Source organism: Acartia tonsa, chromosome 1, assembly GCF_053477335.1.
Source record: "Acartia tonsa isolate MP-2025a chromosome 1, ASM5347733v1, whole genome shotgun sequence".
In the NCBI taxonomy this organism is placed as follows: Eukaryota; Metazoa; Arthropoda; class Copepoda; order Calanoida; family Acartiidae; genus Acartia; species Acartia tonsa.
This window is the reverse complement of record NC_137260.1, coordinates 18530331-18551304: the sequence shown is the minus strand read 5'-3', so window position 1 is coordinate 18551304 and position 20974 is coordinate 18530331. Positions and strand designations below refer to the sequence as shown.

The 20974-nt window shown below is 29.9% G+C and overlaps 2 protein-coding genes across 2 annotated transcripts in view; one reads left to right on the top strand and one right to left on the bottom strand.

Moving 5' to 3' along the window:
• LOC145314481 (luciferin sulfotransferase-like) overlaps nt 1–20974 on the top strand; it is a 301018-nt gene that overhangs the window by 35068 nt on the left and 244976 nt on the right. The window lies entirely within an intron of this gene.
• LOC145314475 (uncharacterized) overlaps nt 1–20974 on the bottom strand; it is a 99163-nt gene that overhangs the window by 35320 nt on the left and 42869 nt on the right. Inside the window, exons 7-8 of the mRNA XM_080154385.1 lie at nt 19698–19834; nt 19212–19353 (exon numbers count right to left, since the gene is read on the bottom strand). Coding sequence (XP_080010511.1) covers nt 19212–19353; nt 19698–19834 — 279 coding nt within the window. The remainder of the gene's footprint in view (nt 1–19211; nt 19354–19697; nt 19835–20974) is intronic.

Below are 20974 nucleotides of genomic sequence, written 5' to 3'. Positions count from 1 at the left end.
TATCCTTAATTTTTATTCATATTCAATTTTATTGTTTGTATATAAATATTTAATACCTGTATTATAATACGGTTATAATTTTTTTTTGCTATGTTTTTATAAAATAAATATCTAAGCAAATGTTACCAATTCTTATAATTATCTGGAATTGAAAAGAATTACTTTCATTCGGTTGCTAAAAAGAGGAGAAAAATAAATGTATTGAGTCAGATAGTAGCCTTAACCTGTACAGCTTTACATTTATTTCATAGATAAATTGGAATTGAAATTAGATAAAATTATTAATTGATTTTAGATTATTAAACAAGACATGTTAGAATTATCCTATCAATTTCAAACTCTTCATGATGATTCCTATGACAGTTAGGTATAATTTAGAAAGCAACTCTATCATTGTTAACAGAAAGTCAGTACGTCCATTTAAAACATGCTTTGTGTGTTTTTTTGGCTGCTATTGAAGAAAGACTACTGAAATTTTTAGTGAAAATGTCTTTTAAGGGGTGTTTTAATGTATTTTTTTTACAGTAGCTTTTGATGGATTATTTTATGTTAGGTTAGGTGATTGCCCTGCAGGGTTAGGAAAATGGCCCCGCATGGATAGAGCCCCCCCCCCCCGCAGTGGCTAGAAATAGGATAAAATCTACTGTGAAAATACCAAGAAACGTCCCTTAAGAGGCATTGTCATGAAAGGAACTATACCCAAGATATATGTGCATCTACTTAACGACTTCCAAAATTTGAGGGTGCCCTCAAGTAATCACCCCTTCCCCCCCCCCCCTGCATCTACTCTATACATTATTTTGTCTGTCTGACTGTCGGTCATGCTTAAAAAACCTTATTGTTGGAGAAATGTTATTTTCACGACTGCTTTTTTAGATAGCCAGCTGTAAGTTTTAGTCAAGATACCTTATATTTATACAGATCTGCTCCATATATTTATTGTCTGTCTGTCTGACAGATATACTTAAAAGGACAATTTAGTTTTAAAAGAAAAAAAATTAAAAAATGTTGGTGGTTTTTTTTTCTAAGCGCGTGAGGGTGCAGGTACCCTATCCTAAAATAGTTATAAACCTTCCCATGACCTATGACCTATGTCCCTGCAAAGGAGAAGCATATTAGTTAGGAAGATCCTTCCATATAAATAGACACACACACACAAACATTCTTTTACTTTGATATAAGGATTAGCATTTTGTTACTGTATCCTATTACTAGCGGCTACGCCTTAGAGGCCTCTTGGGGCACTTGAGGAGGAGAGAGTCCAATTTAATAAACCAATTTATTTTTCTAGATTTTAAAAGAAAAAGACAAACAAACAAACAAAGAGACAGACAAACAGACATCCTGTTACTTTATTATATCCTATTATATAAATTAGTAAGCTAAGCTTTTTTTGACTGTAGCAACGGATCTTGTTAACCGCTGAACCTAAAGGGTTCTTCTTTACAGTGAAGCTTATTATAGGTATAGAGAAGTTTATAACTATTTAGGAAGAGGGCTCTCCACTCTCAAAAAAAATAACACTTAGAAAAAAGGTACCATCTCCGCAATTTTACTTCTTTGTTTTAAAACTTAAATTGAAAATTGGAAGAATGAACTTTCCCCCTTACCACCCTAAAAGCTTCTAGTGATGTTACTGCTAGTGATAATATATTATAGTTTTTATCAACATAATATGCGGATTTTAAGAAAAATTTAATCAAATATGCGGACTTTTTTCAACCTTTTTTTGACAACATTTATTAGACATATTAGAATTATACTATTGATTTCAAATTTTGCACGGAAGTATGTCCTTTTACTGTATGCTATATTTACGCAATTTTGCAACAAATTTATGTGCAATTTCATTTAGACTTCAAAATTAATATTCTGCTTATTAAGTTCTGACACTCTAGCTATTGTGCGTTTGTTCTACCTTCTGATTTTTGTGCTTCGTTTTTATGGATGTTGTCATCCTTGTCTAGAAAATACAAATTTATTAATCTATGGTAGAAAGTACAGAGAGTATAAATTATTTCCTACATTTTCTTTATCAATTATCAATTATCAATCACCTCTATTATCCATCTCTTTTTTAGGGGTTACCTTTCCCACCTCCCCTCTAATCCCTCGTTTTTAGTTACGTCACTAAGATAATTTCTAAGACACTAATACCGGGTTCGATAAAAAGACTACAGATACTATGCTTACAAATGCTTTGATGTTGTAATAAAATACTCATAATATATTTTCGGTCATTTTCAACCGAAAGTGTCAATTTGTTTCGCATGGTGAATAAAGAAATGGTCAAACGGCATTTTTTTCTTTAGATGATTTTTTAAAGCGAAGATATTCAATATCAATTATGTAAATTTTTACGAGTTAGGATACTCTATAACTTAATGTTATTAATATTTTATAAAAGATATTCTAAAATCTTTATTACAGAGTATCTCTAATTATATATACCTATTGGTCATAAGAAGGTTGTAGCTATTTTTTGGGGGCGGGGGAATCCCAACCCCTTCTTTAAAAATACATCCCCTCTAATATAAAAATAAGTAAGACATTTTTAAAATTGAAATTGCGCGGCTTGTGTTAATAGTAGACAAATACTATGCATACCGTTAGAACCGCTAAGTCTATTTTAAGGAAATATAAAAACGATTTCTGTGCTACGCATAGTTTAAGATCTACGTGTTAAAATGACCCAACTGACTTAAAATTTGACTTGCGAGTAAATTTTACCACCTAGCTCCTAGATTATTTGTAGCATAGGAACCGTTCTTGTATTTCCAATAAAATACAGTTCATAGCGGTTCTAACGGTATGCATAACATTTTTCTACTATAAACACAAGCCGCGCCAATTGAAATTGAAAAATGTAGGTATCTCGTTTTGCAAAATATCTCTAATTTTTAGTTATATTTTAAAATTTACTCGCAAGTCAAGTTTTACATCAGTTGGGGCATTTTAACACATAGCTCCGTAACTATACGTAGCAGAGGAATCGTTCTTATATTTCCAAAAATAGACTTTTTAGCAGTTTTAACGGTATGCGTAACATTTTTCTACTATTAACACTAGCCGCGCAATTTCAATTTTAAAAATGTCCGCATTTTTTTTGCACACCCTTTATCAAACTCTTTTTAAGAGCACAATCTTAAAATGACAAGCATAAACGTGGTCAAAAAAGTTGTGTTTAATTAAAACTGTACTTATAATAATGTTCAATTAATTATGTACATGATTTTAAAACAAAGCTTAATTCTAATTTAATTACTAATTTGACAACAATGCCTTTTAATGTCTGTTTATTCCATTCAGAATGTTGTATTTTTGACTGTCTATTATTTAAGATCTCTGAAACAGTTAGACAAAGGCTTAGGCAAACTATTCGTGTCAATCTTTTTTGTGGCTTCCCTTCTAATGCATGTGGACCACAAATCTTTTTGAAAAATTCAAACGATTATTTTGGGTTAGGATAGGTAAGTAAAGACAAACTTTTACCCAGAGCTTCCTACAGGGAATAAAAACTTGATTTTTGGCTGTTATCATATATAAATAAGATCTAATGTAGTCGGATTGAGTTAAAAACTGAATATAGATTCACAATAGTCTATGGTTTTTACATTTATCACCGCTTTTATGAAATTTAAGATTGATTGAAATTCGACATAAAATAATCAACTAAAAAAAATCTATACTCCCCTATCAGAATATTATTTTTTTTTATTTATAAGATGTTAGGGGATCCGAATAGGTCGAGACACCCATTCTAAAATAAGATTATCCTTGTTATGACCTCTAGACAAAGACTGTATATATTGAAGGGATGAATGGATAGATAATTGGATCATAAAAAATTCAACCACTTTAAAGCATATATACTATGCTATAACTGATTTTTCAGTATGGCTGAGAACCAGTTCTAATCCAGTAGATATTATCGGTTTCGAAGCCAAACTGAAAAAGCGTTTCTAACCCCTGTGGAAAGATTTAACCCTACGGAGAACTCATAGCCCTTACTTAACCCATCCTAACTAATAAGCTCTCAAATAAAGTTTTGGTCCATTTTTTATTAAGTTCAAATTGCCGGTTATAACCTAATTTTTTAACCCATCCTTTTATCCCTGATCGAAGACAAACACTTGAAAAGTAAATACTAAGCTTGGCAAATTGGCAAACAACAAAATAATATTGCTGGCAATTCTAATGCCAAAATATTTGTCCATACATAAAGTGTTGATATAAAACGGACAAAAATGTTAAATCAAAAACTTAAACCTTTATAAGTATTTAAATAAAATTTAGCAAAACCTATCAGCATTTACAAATTTAGATGTAAAATTCTGTCTTTGGTTGTGGTCAATATAAAGAGAAAGCTTGTTGAGTACAGAATCATGAAATTGGTAAGATACAGGGAAAAGTCAATTAAAGATAGATAAGTCTTTCTTAAAGTTTATAATGTAAAAGTTTGACACATGTCAAACATTGTGGCAAAGTCAAAATGTCATTATTAGAATAACATCTTATAAATAAACAATATATTAAGCTTTAATTTGAAGTGAGTGGCTATGTTTTTGTATAGTTTGAATTTTTTTTCGGTCTTTTAGTAAGAACGTCTATCTGTGAAATTTGTCTTGTCCTTTTAGCTTAAACCACTCCTTTTGTATCTTTATATCTTCTACTTTTTAATTATACTTGCGACCTTTATAGAACGGGAAGCTAGTTTATTTATTTTAAATTTAGTATATTTATTTGCAATATTACGTTATCTATTTAGTTTTGAGATAATTTAAATTTTTGTTGTTTTGAAGTTTTGTGCTGGTCTTTCTAATGCTAAATATCTATGAAGCGGCCAAATTAATTGGGTTTAAAATTCAGCAAGCTTTCTTATAGATTTGCAATGTTTTAGGCTATTAGGTGTACGTAAAAGCTAAGAGCGCAACCGCCAGTGTCTAAAATCCCATGTCTAAAGGATTTCTTTGTTTGCTCCTAACTTTAAGTTTACATACATAATACAAGGACTATTCATTTTATACTATTCAAACAACAAGAACAGTTTTATACAGAGTAGCGCAGAAATAACAGGCTTATTAAAGATTATTAAGTTACGTTATTTATAGATTACTAAATTACGTTAATAACTTCCGACAGTTTCCAAATAACCAATTTTTATAACTTGTGGCTACGCCATCCTCCCCAAAGGAATTTTTTTCTTCAAAGCAAAACAAATATGGGGGATGGGGACCAACCGCATAACGCCTCTATCGGCAAAGGCTCAGGCAAACACCGGTATAAAAAATAACAGTAGATCAATATTTTGGGATATTATATAATAATGAATCACTGTAAAAGACAAGTTTGCTAAACCAAGCATTTTTTTGTAATATGTTAAACAAGTTTCACTCCTCTACGGACCTATCCACCTATAGAGTAGATACTCTACTAAAAATATCTTCAAAACAAATAATATGAATAAATAAAAGTTCTTGAGGTCAGAATGTCTTTTTTTGGACAGTTATTTTTGTCTGCTAATATTATTTTTAAATTCAAATGGTTTAATAACAAAATTTGGAAAAGATCATGGAGGAAAGGAAATCACATTAGTAACTAGGAAAATTAGAAGAGTAAAAAAATAATTTTAAAAAAATTATATGGATTATAGGTATTTTAAATAGAAATAAAGGTAGACATGTTAATATTTTGTTATGTATACTCTGAATATATATTCAAATATAGTTAATTTAATAGGATAATGTAAGCAATTAATAGGTTAAGCACCCAATTTTGCAATTTACAGGTGTAGTATATTCTATACCAAATCAGTGTATAAAACAAGGACAAGAATGTCTATAAGTATTGCAGCAATTACAAGCTTACAACAAAATATGAAAGATCACAGTAAGAAAAAAAAGTTAAATAATTAATGAAAGCAAATTGTTTTCTCCAGGCATTTATTTTTAGGCACTAGATAATCATTTTTATAAGTATGTTATCTATGAGGATGCATACAAATGCATAGTTGTAGAGAAGCGGCACTACTAAAAATATATGCTTTAAAATCACCTCATAAAATATGATAACAGTGTATTAATCAAGTCTATATGTATAAGAGATATAAGCACTTAAAAGGGCCGTCTTCAATTTGATTTTGTACTATATCTGTCTAATTGATGTTAGTGATGTGTTCGGTTCGAGTCAGACTTGCATCACGTCATACTTAAGATGTTAAAATAGTTTACCACTGCTGTATTTTCATGCTTTGGATCAAAGAAAGGCAAAACTAATATTATGACTTCCAGACAAATGATTTGGTTGTCTGTAAAAGACGACAATTTGGCCCATGAGATATTAAAATTATTAGATTCTAATCTATTTGATTCATGGAAGTTCTCTTTAATATTAAATAACTGTAAAAATGTTGGTTAATAGGTTCATCACCTAGTGTTAAACGGGTAATACACAAAATAGATTGACCCCCAAAGCTCTCTAAATGAAATGCCCTCCCCCCCCCGCCCCCAATGAATTGGCCCCTCTACCAATATTGATTGGTAAAATAATAAAGTTTATAATGAGGTCTTGGCAAATGAACAGGGGCAAATATTCAACTAATTCAATCATGTTGTGTTTGATCACCACCCCTCTCCTGTTATCAACCATATTTTTCAGTAAAACAGTAGATGTAGGTATGGGAGCGGTATAACTCCCAAAGAACAAATAGATTATTACTCTTTTTTTTGCAGCTGAATAGTTGTTATTATCGTATTAATATTCGTGGAAAATTGTCTTAATATGAAGCTATAAATGGTTTTTCAGTATAGCTGAAAACCGGTTCTAATCCTTTGGATATTAATCAATTTTAAAGCAATACCAGAGAAACAATTCTTTATCTTATTGATAACAACTACAGTATAATAAGATGATATACATTTTGTCTCATTTGATGACTGTCAGCCCATCTATTAATTATAGACCAAGCCATTTTTGAAATCTTAGGAAGCACAATAAGCTTATAATCATGACTGTTTTAAATAAATTGAAACTGTGAGGTTTTATTTTAAAATTGAATAGGAAGTGGTGAGGCAGGAAAGTAAAAATTTATTTGGGGTTATGAACTTCCCCCCACTCCCCGTTCCCCTAAAATTACCTCATTTTAGCTGTCTGTATGGGGAGAGTTTAAACAAAACAAATAAAAATAATTTGATTTAATTTATATCATAGGTCTATTTATTACAACTTTATCTTGTTTAGAAAGATAGTATGGTTAGTTAGCTATGATAATAAGCTCCATGCAGAAATAATAACCAACAAGCGAAATAAATACAAAATAATATTTGGGGGAGAGATCATTGGTCGTCAATTCTACGATGTGTTGCACCCCAACGACAGCTGAATAACATTAGGTATTGCAAAGAAGAGTTTTAATTGTAGATGTATGGCAGGTATCATGCTTTATTTCATTCAAATTTCTACGTCATCAATTTTGGTTTAAATCGTAATAAATTCAAATTTGTAAGCAACTAATCTTATCACCAACCTATCAAATCTTCAATATTAAAATTTCAGATTATTTTTGCTGTTTTGAATAATTACCTATGTAAAGATGGTTAGTATTTAACCTCTTAAACCAAGTAAATTCTAGCTTCAGCTAAAAATAACTGTAAATAACATCAAAGTCTGTTTAATTCCTGCAAGTGTTACACCTACCCCCCCCCCCCCATGGATTTTATTATATTGTTAGAAATTTTTTTAATTTAAAGGGGGGAAATGAGATAAAATTACTAATACCAAGATTTTTTGTTGTTGTCCCCGACGGGATTACCATTTCTCGACTTAACTTAACCTAACCTAAAATAATTATTCTAAACAAAGAACATTCATATCTTTTGTTTTATGAAGGAAAGGGGGGGGGCGAGTTCTCCACTCAGTGCTAAGAGGGATAGTGCCGTAAAGTCTTTTGTAGACCCAAGAATATTCAATTTATTGTAATTACATGCCTGCTTATGTATAAAAGTATTATACCCAAACACGACACCAAAATATTAGCTAAGGTTGCAGCTACTATAAAACAGCCAAAGATCTTCAGTGATAGGATAATGGACTATAAATTGATGTACACTCTCAGAGATGATAATCAAAATTACCAATTAATAATTTATGCTGGGGGCATTGCATACCAAAACTAAATTGAAAAATCATGTAAAATATTTTGGTTCATTATTAATCTTAATTAAAAACTAAACTAACTTCATACTATTATATTGTTTAACGTCTAGTAGCGCAGTTTCTCTTTGTTAGGGGGTTGTTCGTACGTCTCATAGAGGTAGGAGGCAGCTTCTACCAACAATGAAATTAATTCGGGAAAAAATCACGAAACCTATACGTGTTTTTTAGCTGTCGTTGGGGGGCAACACATTGTAAAATTGACGACCTCTCCATTTACCCCCAAATATTATTTTAGATTTATTTCGCTTGTTGGTTATATTAAATTCCGTGGGTACGAGGAACCAAGTATAATAAAGAAATAACTTTAATCTGTGCCATAACATGTTTAACTAAAATCGTTTTCTAAAAAGCAAATTTAGGAACCATCCATTGTTGTTTAAAATTTGATTGTAAAAGTTACTTTTATTTTGGCATGCTTTAAAAGCTTGCAATAATGCTTTTTGTAGCTTCTTAGAGTTGATGTAAAAATATTTTTACATTTCTTTTCCTGCTTTTCATATGTAATAAAGGCACAGTAAAGCACATTATTTTAAGAAGGGTTATTCACAAAAACATAAAATTGGAAGGAATGGCTTTGAATATTTCAATTTTAAGGAGGGTTGACGTTTCCCTACATCCCCCTTCTGCACTCTTATGGTTTTAAGTGTAATTTACGTACAAAAAATATTAAATTCCAACTTTAACCAACAACTGAAAAATATTTCTTTATTTAAACTGTTTAGTGTAGTTATGACGGCATTTTTAACTGACCACCTAAATCTTATTTTAGATTATTTTTGCTTGTTGGTTTTGCCTTCATCCAGAATTAAAACAGTTCATAGTGATTTAATAAATTTATATCTAATTTGTGAATACAACTCCATGAAGCATGGCAACAAAAGTAAAATATGCATAAAACTATAGGCCAAGCCTATATCTTATGCCTTTACTGCGGGTGGTCAAATAATGTAAAGAAAACATATGTTTTAGTAAGACTTTAGACTATACCAATCCTATCTTGTTTAAGTATTTTATTTTATTGATTATCATTTATCAATAAAAGAGTAGTACTTTTCCTAATAAACAAAACGATGCACTTGTATGATCCTGGTGTTATTTTTAATTTTGGATGTATTGTCGATGTAAACTATAGGCATAACAAAATGTCACTAAAATTCCCTTTACCATGACCATATGCTTAATTATCAAATAAACAAACAAAATTAAATGTAAATAATTTAGCTAGAATGTGTGGACATATCTATTATGCCAAGTGTGACTTTCAGGCAATAAACATTGAAAATTATGTTTAGGCAAATGAGTATGTCTTTAGATTGCCAGAATGTCTTCCTTCCTGTAAATTCATACATCATTTTTGTCCAATTCATAGCAAAAGAAACCTATGCATGACGAAGTAAAAAAGCTGTCGTTTTCAGCATAACTCCACTAAAATTAGGCTACGCACGGCCAACTGTCAATTCAATTTACCTTACTTTGTTATGAATTAATCAATTAACATTAACATACCTAAAATTATAAAAAACACAATTAAAATTTATATCTAAGTTTGATTTAATTGTAAAAATACTTTAAATAAATTAATCTACTCTATCTCAACCACATACAGCAAAAGATTTCTTAAAAAACAATAGAAGCTTAATCTTTTTAGGAAAGCTTCATACATGTGGCTAGGTTTTTTTCGGTTGTCTTTTATAAATTTGGGACACGTAATTCACAGGTTTTATCCCATTCGAGGCTAGAAACGAAAACATTGTTAAAATTTAAAGTACAAATAAGAACGTTCTATATCTACAACGTCTATTATTTAAGTTTAAAACAATTAACATATGAAAGGAACGCAGAATGTCAGAATGCCGCACCTTTCAAATCAAAATCTTAACAACGAATTAATTCATTCTTTAATCATTTGATAAATTAATTCATTTTAAATTACGGAATAAAATAGATTAGCCTGTTTTAAGTAGAAAAAAGATCACTGTCCTTTCGTTTTCAGACATACAAACCCCATTTTTCTTGAAGATATACAATTACCCTACAAAACGTTTAGATATTAATTATAAATATACTTTAGGAAAAAATATTACATTTATATCGGCCAAGACATATTTTTTTAGGCCATTGTTTTGGAGGTCCTTGGGCCATGCAAATGACAAAATTTATTAAAAGTCATACCAGTTACCCTAAATCCCTGTTAAAATAAATTATATTTTGTTGACAATGGTTTTATGAGTTTAAGTCGACGATCATGTGTTGGTTTTGCTTAATGCTGTCATTAGGCTATCTCTGATTTATTTTAGGAATTACTACTAGAGACTTATATCAACCAGGTAACCCTATTCTAATAATGCTGTTATGAATAAAGTGTTGTGTTGATATCTAACAAAGTAAAACACGCACCGGGCTAAAATAACGATATCCCCCATCCCCCTTTAGCACATCCCATCTCCTCCTAATAGATGACCAATAAGCGAGTTCCATGTTAGCAACCTAAATTTACAACCACTTTCCCCCTGTCATAATATCCACGTATATTCTACATCCATTGCTCTAATGAATGCATTTTAAATGTATGCATGGTACACAGTACAACATTGTACTTACAAATATCTAGTTGACCTATACTTAATTAGGATAGAGGGATATGTAAATAGGCAAAGGAAAATAGTCAGTTTATGAAATAACTTTAAAAGTAAAGAAATCTTGCCTTTAAGACAAAATTTATAACTTTCCTGAAACATGTTTTTACCCAGTATTTTAATTTCAAAGTAAGTTGTATAAAAAAATTTAAAATTAAAAAAAATATTCTCCGACGTTTGTCCCAAAAATCCTGCGTTTGTCCCACTCCGACGTTTGGGACTCCTGCGTTTGTCCACTCCTACGTTTGGGACTCCTACGTTTGTCATGGAACCGGTAGGATTATAATTTTTCTTAGGTTTTTATTGAAATATTTTGCTTTAATTGGGGCTAAATATTGATTCAATTTGTAGCAAAATTCAAACAAACTGCTTATCCTTGTTATGCATGCAAGCGCAAATGTTGATAGAGAGTGGGTTGATGGGTTGAAAACAATTGTTTATAAGGTGGTGCATAAATTATAAACAATGCAAGTATGTATTGTTTAATGCTAATAGGTAAGGAAGGAGTTAGAGTTAGGGTATTGTATAAAACAGCAATTTATATGAAATAAACTTTAGAATAGATAGTTTCAAGAAAAGTTAAAATTTTCATTTACAAAACATGTAAGGCCTAAACCTATTATTCTTTTTGGATAAAACCATTAGATAATAAAGGCCACGAATTTTAGTAAACAAATTTATGCTAGTTTGTATGGTATTCATGAATTGTGACTATTGTATTTACATACAAACATACAATAGGCCTGTTTATTATCAGTTGTTTGGAAAATTATTGGAGATGAGCAAAATTTAATCAATCATAGCCTTTTGTGACATTGTTTCTGAATAGGGAGTGATGGCAATTTGTAGATCTAAAACACTACCCAATTTGAAGCCTTTACCCTAAGGGAAATCTTATTAGACATTTTAGAGATCTTTTGGTAAAAATAAAAAGAACTTTTCTAACAGATTTAAAGTACGAAGAATTTTTTGACAAGTTAAACTTCCCTAAAGCCATAAGGTAACAAAACAGACCCAGTCTAACATACATGAGTACATAACACACATAGGGTTGTTGATGTTAATGAAACATTGTTAAACAATCCAACAATTCAGCAACATTTCTTGACCCCACTACAAACATTTCCTTACTGCATCTCATGCATAAAAGGAACTGCAAATTTTGCAAAAAAATTTGTGCTTAAAAACTAATAATTGAATGATTATCTGAAATATTTGACATCAAGGCCATCCTGTTGAAGACATAGAAATAATTTAGGCCTGTTTCTAGACCAAGACATTAATTAGTAAATGTTTATATTTTTAACATTAAAACAGACTTTTATTTTCACGGACTTTGCGTGTCCGTTGATCCGTGAAGCAATTGCAAATTATTTGGGTTCATTAAGTTTTTGAATTAACATTCATGTCAAATACTTAACCTTCTGAACCTGACATTATAAAACATGTATGCCACAGAAAAAGGGGTGCCTCCCAGTTAAAAGTCAGTGCTATTGTTATATAAACATAAAAATCATTACAGTAATGATTATATTAGGTTGGTATTGCATGTTATTTTTTTTTTATAAATAATGCCTAGTGATTTTATATGAGTTAGCGGCTGTGCCTCTAGCGTATCTAAGTTCAAAGAGAGATTGTGGGGTTTAAAATTTGCCTATAACTATTATAAGACCTTATCTTATGGATGAAAGATCCTAACACTAATCAGAAAACCTATTTCAATCTTTTATAAGATAGAGAACTCAACAATAAATGAACAATATATTTTTAAAAATATTGGGGGTGGGTTCATAATCATTACCCTTTAAGACTTTCATTTTATTGTTTTAAGGCATATTGCACTTATTTTATGAAAAATGATTTTATTCATTAAATAATAAAAAAAACATAAGCTTTAATTCCTAGAAATAATGAGGAAGTTAAACGTTTAAGCATCAAGGAATATTTTTTTTCTTCTGATGCGCAGCTATTCTATAAATTTGGCACGTAAGTACGCCTGTCCGTCATAAATTAAATGACGGATTATTTACAACCTTAAAAAACTTAAGAAGGAAAATTGCTCCACAATTTAATATTTGTATGGCCTCGAATCCGATTAATTTCCGCGGAATTGAAACCATTTTTAGCCATACTTAAAATCAGGGGTTTCTCATGAAAAAGTTCCTTATAAATTTTATTCTAAAGTAAAAACAAAATAGTTATGATAGCATCATATTACAATTTTGCACGAAAATTACTTTTTTATTGTATAGTGTTATTTAAGAATTTTTTTCACCAAAAAATAAATGGAACTCAGATGTTCTTGTTTAAATATGCAGGCAAAGTTTTAACCCTTCTGAATGTGCATTTTAATTTTAAGAATTTTCATACATTTCAACAACCATACATTACTTATCACACGGATACACTTTCTGTAAATCAAATCAATAGAACCTTTTAATAGAGCATTTGCTTGTATTTTATCACGAAGGGCTATTTGACTGATTTTTGCATTGAAAATTAACAACTACCACTTGAGACTTAAGGCTCTACTTGAGTTTTATCTTGAGAGGCTTGTTTAGCCATTTTTAAATTGAAATAATAATCAACAAAAAGAATTGCCCCTTGGGGCTTATTGTTTACGTCCACTCTCATTATAATATTTTGTCCATTTCAAGTTTAAATCATTATTCTTATTTCTTTTTCTTATTACTCTCATGTTTTTTTTTACCTAAGCTTCCTATATAATTCAACAATATAAACTTAAAAGCAAAAATATAAAATTTGTTTCTTTCGATTATTAAACAAATTCAAAAGGTGTATATTGCCAAAAAAATAGGAGAAAAAATACGTATATACAATTTATATTATCCTAAACACATTAGAATTTGAAAAATCTACAAAAAATGCTTTTAGCCTAGTCCTTTAATTTATATTAGTGGTTGGGCCCCTATTTTCTAGAGGCTCTCTATTCTAAGCTTAAATCCAACCCGTAGACTTAATTATAAAAATTAAATACCACCCCAAAACCTTGTTGAATTGTGGAGACTCAATCGGTTCAGTTGTTAATGAAATCTTAAGCTTCAGACAGAAAAAAAACTTCAAACATAATGACAACCAAACTCGTCTTTGCAACTAATGGACAAAATTTTCCTTGTTAAATTATATGTTTCATAAATGTTGTTTTAGTTCATTAGTACTATAGGATTGATTTTATTAAACTTGATCTTTGCGATCTTAAAGATCTTGAGGACCAATGTCATAAGTTTAAATGGTTTTAAAACGTAACAAGAATAACACAGGGCAAAAAACGTTTTTAAAAAAAAAAATAATAAGGTCTGGATATTGAAAAGTAAGAAAAACTATTTTGCCATAAACAAATTTATCAATAAAGAAACGGGTACAATATTTATAGTTAGAACACAGTGGCATACACAGGGGTTTAGCATGTTGATTTATCTCTTAAGAGGGTGAAAAAAGGTGAGGGCAGGGCTTTTCAATTTTAATTTTAAGGGCGGTGACACCTTTCCACTTGATTTTAGAATAGTTTTGTTTACATGCCAAAAAGTTGCAGACAGCTAAAGCTTTTTTTTCAGTTGCCATATTCCTGCCACTAGGGAAAAAGTTAGTTGATTATATAGTAACGACACTACCCAAAAAATGATGTTATCAGGGATAAAAAGGGATAAGACAATGGCCAAAATGCACATCTCCAATGATGAAAATTACCCCTTCTTTAGATTACAATTACTGGTTGAAACGTTTCGACACTCAGCTTGATGATCTAACCAATCATAATTCACTACAAGTCCCCAAAGATGTTAAGCCAACGAATAAAGAAAAAGTTATTTAAAACGTTAGATCTAGTGTGATAAACAACCCAGTATCCCCTCCCTCCCTGGATGTTATACATCATTAACTTGAAACAGGAATTGTTTAATTGTTACTTTCCAACATTGTGAGATGAATATTTAAATTTATGTCGGCTTTAACTCTAAATAATTGTCTACTATTATGTATATTTGTTATTTTACAAGGAACTAATTTAGTCTGTTTTAGTAAATAGGAAATATTTTAATAATTTTTGTCTGTCATTTCCTTTAAAGATTCTTCCTATTTATAAATTCATCTTATAAAATTGTTTTAAAAAAGAACAAGGTTAGTTTTATCAGCAAAAGCAAAGCTCAACAAGTCAAGAAGCTGGACAACAAAATTTAGGGTGACAGCGCATTTAGTATTATAGACATAAAAAGTATTTACAAAAAAATCTGTATTTATTTGACACCAAATTTCCTAAATTAGAGTAAGTTTTATATTGACGTACTTACATTGCAATACGTATTTTTTAGATGTAATTATAAAGTGGTTACTCTTTTAACATTGTACCTAATTGTTTTAGCTACTGATTTAATTTGAACTTTACAATTTTTGGATTTAACTGGCTTAGAATTTATTTGGCTTATATTAGAATTGTACTATTGATTTCATACTTTGCAGGATGATTCCTGTAACAATTAGAAGTTTAGACAGTGTAGCAATCTATATTCGTTACAAGTTAACTATACAAGTCTTGATGTTCGTTTGTCATCTATAGATGTTGTCTAACTTTATTTCTTTTTTAACTTGATTAAAAACTAATTGATATAAATGAAGTGGTAATGATTTTTGTGAAATTTCATCTGTTGTTATTGGTTTAACATATGGCCATGCTAGGTACACAGGGAGATTGCACCAGTAGAAAATCTATTTGCCACCATTTTCTAATTGATATTAAATTATTCAACTAGTAACTTCGCCACTAGCCTCCAGGGCCTTCGACCTATGAAAGGAGAAATCAAGGGAAAGTGTTCAATTTACGCCATAGTTGTTATCTTTTTCTTATAAAAAAAATCCCTGAAGAGTAGAGCTTAATCGGATTAGCGTTTACCGAGATCTTAAGAATCAGACATACGGACGGACAGACATCACTCTACTTTGTATTAAAGATAGCAGTCTAAACATTTATCAATTGTAGCAATTAAATGATTAAATTTAGATTGTCCGAAAATAATTTTTCTTAGATTACTATATCCTAGTCTCTGGCCAATTAAAAATAAATTAATTTTCACACCTCATGTTGATTGCAAATCTACACTATAAGTTTTAAAAATTTGTCTAATTTCTATCTTCTTGTTTATGAGTTTTTAAATAATTAGTTTTCCCTATAAAATATTAAAGTCTTTTCCTTTCTTGTGTTTTTCTTAACAATTAAAAAGACTTTCTGTCATTATTAAATTATATGACTTTACTACTACAAGTTATCATATTTAAGAATATTTTTTTTATGAAAGAGAAATTACATTTTTTTGGGGAAAAGAATAAAATAAAGTTTTTGATTTGTCTTGTATTGCATGTTGAATGATCTGTGAGGGCGCCACATGTCAGTGACTGGCAGAATGACTGACGGACAGACCAATGAATGGGTATTGTTGTCGCTAAATCAAATAGAAAATTGTGAAACATGGGCAAAATCACGAACCAATGAAATGTTTTTTTTTGAGGATTTATTTTACATTTTAGAAATATAAAAACGATACTTTTCTTTGTGTCGTTAAAATTTCTAAAATATTCGTTTGTCTGTGTTATAGGTAGCAATGATGAGTAACGTAACGGCATAAAAACTAATTAAAAATTTGACCTACAACTAGGATAAAACTCGAGTTCTGTGTAAAAATTAATTGGCGCATCCAATTAAAATCTCAAAGCTTTCCTAGAAATCAAGTATGTACTCAAAAAACGCGTAATTTTGATTTACATTTGTGTAATTTTTACCATTAAGAATTAAATAAAAAAATATGCCTTATAAAAACCACTTTAAGTTAAAAGCATATTTATAAAGTTATAAAAAAGCTAATATTTCGGTTTCATTTTTGAGATGCTCTAAAATTAAGAGTTTAAGTTTTTGCATAAATTAGCAAACACACACACAGAGATCACTCACACACACACTGTTACACAGTCCCCTCACACACACTCCCACACATCAGGGTAAGCTTTAACTTAACGCTTAATTATTTCATTAAAGTAATTATGTCTTCATTAATTAAACTCAATTTTGGTTTCTCTAAAGTAAAATTGCATTAATTCAAAGATTGGTCAATTATGAAAAGTTGAAAGTAAATCTACTAGGTTAAAAAAAACATTAAACAGACCTCGAACACAGTAATAGTGTCTGACTGATTATGACGTAACAAAAAAATAGCCAATGAGAGGCCGTTATTGACCAATGGTAAAATTTATAGTGGCCTCTCATTGGCTATTTTTTTTTGTTACGTCATAATCAGTCAGACACTATTACTGTGTTCACAGACCTCAATTCTTTCATTAATTTATTAATCTTAGGGATTTGATTAATAATGCATATTATCATACATTGATGGCGTTCATTATATATTTTTTAAATATTTTTTTCCAAACTTAAAATCGTTAAACATACCTTTTATTTGTTAATACATAAATATTTTTGTCTTTTTATTTAATTCATTAAATCATTTTACATTGTGCAAAAATTAACTTGTTATCCATCATAATTTGATCAACAAAGCCTTTGTATTTAATGATAGAAAATATTAAATAAACCATGAACAAAAATTTTAAATATTTCATAAAATTTAGTTGTTTAGGATTTTACATAATTTGATGCTGAAAGAAAGTGCATAAAAAAGTCAATTCAAATCCTCCCTATTTGGGTGGAGTTTTTTACATAAAGTTTTTTTTAAATCTTTTTTATCTAATTCTCTTGAAATTTGCTTCGTTTCCTTTTCTTTGTCTAGTGTTTTTTTTTATATTCAAGGAAAAGACTTCGAATCCGATTATTAACCGCTGGATTAGAATCGGTTCTCAGCCATACTGAAAAATCCTGTTTAGCATCGTGTTATAGACAATTTATACTAATATTAATAAAAATCATAAAATTAATACCATTTTTGTTAGCTCGGACCTTTGACCCCTATCGGCTAACAAAACTGATTTTAATCTTTTAATTTTTCATTTTGATATCTACGGAAAGCTGTCTATAATTCGATGCATTGAATAACTATCAAAAGTTATAATTGAAAATCTATACAATATAGAGTTTCATATATTGTTTAAATATGTCTTTTTAGAATTATAATCATAAAACAAAATTAAAGCCACATTGAATCGCAATACCTTCATCCCTGGCCTCAACTTGTGCAATTTTAGGATGAATAGAAAGAAAATTTATTACAGCAAATTTCTAATATAAGAATTTCACCGCTAACAAGATTACATATTTTATTATGGATACGTATTCCTAAAATCCTTTTTACAGAAATTTGCCAAGAAATGTTAGGCCACGAATGATAAAAAATGCCAAATAGTCATTTAGTAAAAGGACAGTTTGTGAAGAGCAAATTTAACTGGTACCCAAAGTTTTTTTAAACGTGTTTTCTCGTTCATTGGGTCCTTAGTACAAATTAGCAGTGTCCAAATTTTTCCACCAATAATTATGATTTGCATAATTTATTGTCTTTTGTATGTGCCTTCAAATAATCAGCAATTTAATAACAATTAAAAAATATAAGTTTTCAAAATATATTCCGTGTTGGTGTAAATTATAAATGTAAAGAATAATAAAATATAGTTTAATGCTTTACAGCATAACAAATTTAATATGAAATATTTCAAGAATCAGGGATAAAGAATTATAAATATAAAATCAGTTTTGTTAGCCCAGAAGAACCGATGGTCCGGGCTAACAATACTGATATAAATTTTATGATTTTTTTTAATATTCCTAGAAAATTGACTGTACACATGATTTTAAGTGTGGGTGACAACCTGTTCTAATCTAGCGGATATCAATCAGATTCAAAGCCATAATGGAAAATTTTTATTCATGTGTCATTGAAATCGATGTCTATATTTCATATAAAAATACCTTTAAAAATTTTCTGAACAGTTTATGCATTTTAATCCTTTTGAAAATGTCAGATTTAATCAAATAATTAACGTCGGATCAAATTATGGGATGCATTGCAAAGCCTTTTAATTTTCTCTTATTTAATATTTCATTTTTGCATAGAGGATGAAAAGAAATTTTTACTTTCTTTTCTAAAAAAAAGTCTTAACATATGTTTTTTTCTTTGAATTATTAAATCTTTATTATGCTTAAAATCCATTTTAAAATAGTTCATTCATCTTTAATTTGTTAAGGAATGAAGATAACTTAAAGTCTTATTTTATTAGATGTTTTATGTAAATTGTAGTAAATTGAGGTTTTTTTTCAAGGCATGATTACTTTTTGGAGGGTGGAGGAAGTACTCGTCCTTTTTTCTCTAAAATCTATTTGAAATAGTATACATAACAAGAACAACAAACCTGCAAAGGCGAACTCGGGGGCAGTGAAATCCTCAATAAAATCTCCCTGTTGAATCAGAGGCTCATTGTTGACATTCTCACCAACAGTGTTTCCAGCTATTTGTTCAACCTCGTTGATTACGTCTTCAATAACTCTTTCCTCCTGGAAGAAAATAAGGGTTCATACGAGTTTTTCGTTGTTAGTGTTTTACCTTAGGTTATATTTTATTGACATTAAGGTAGCCCAGCAGGGGCTTGTTGCAATGAAATAATAGATGCGCAACATTAGTAGTAATAATAGGGGAAATGCCAAGGCGAAACTCTTTACCTAGCAAACTTAGGACTTCCAGACAAAGATCCGGCAATCAAAGGGTTGGTTGTCTGCAATAGTAGGTTGTTAGTACCTTTGAACCTACTTGGGTCTAGCACTTTCTTCAGGTACTCCAACCAATTAAAGAGATATAAAATAATATATAAAATGATTTATTTCTCAGTTTTAAAATTTACCTCGAATTCTTTGACAACCTCCTGGAGGACATCCTGTTCCGCCTGATAGTTCTCCTGGGCCATAAGGGTGGCATCTCCATCCTCCCAGTCCTGTGAGGGTAGGTCACCACCACGACTGATGGAGTTAGAGGCTGCTTCTAAATAGAGAATAAATTATATAGTTTGATAAATAAATGAATTGAAATCAATCTTTTAGTTAAATTTAACTTAAAATGTTTTCAATTATTTGTTGATTTTAAATTTAATTTTTGTCAGTTCCATAAGATCTCCAAAATGATTGAATTGTTTAGGTTCTTATTCTTTGGAAAGATTCATTTTGGCCATTTTATTTACTAAGATATTATGCGGGATAATTAAAAGCATTGTAATTTCCTAGCTTTTGAGATCTAAATGGTGGTGAAAGGTTTTATTTCTTTTTAAGTCTAAAGGCAATGTTGCTTGTTTAAATATTTTTTTTCTCTTAAATTTCTAACCCAACAGGAAAAAATCTGGAAATTGCAATAAATTAACTTGGTAATCAAATAGTACTAAAAAGTTGAAAAAATTTGCAAATTTTTAATTCTTTAATTGCCATTTAAATTAATTGCAAAAAGTTGCAATTTTCAAAGCTGTCACATCGATTTGCAAAGCTTTAGGTATAAACCATTCAAAAGATAGTGGACCAAATGTATCACCCCCCTCCTATTGACTTCTATTTTTGAAAAACGTTGTGGAAGGAACTTAGATAATTTTACCCCACTTTCACAAAAGTCTTGAAATATTTTTAGCTTATATAAATCCATTTGATCAATAATACCATATTATTGTTGGATTTTTTTAACCTTGCGGGGATTATATGTACCCAAATTTACCTTATCAAACCTAAACTAAACATATGTAAATGTTCAATGATAACAGTCCTTTACACTGTTTTTAAAAGAATAAGTTACATAGCGGAGGGGCTATTTATTGATGCTTTATTGTCAATTATAGGGAAACTGCCTTTTTTCTTGTGACAACGATTAATGATGCAATATAGCAGAATACGCCTTGCTAGCACGTAATCAAAGAATTAACTTAATTAACTTTTTATTGACAAGCTTTAAACACCTTAAAACTTGTGTTTTTTGAATACAACCATTTTCAAATGTATACAGATAAAAGTAATAGGATGTCTGTGATTCTGGTTATACCAAAGGATCTCGCTAACAACTGAACCGATATGATTTTCCTTTTAATGTAACTTCTCAATGTAGGTCCTGGAAATGTCTATACCTACATTTTAGAAGGATGTAAAT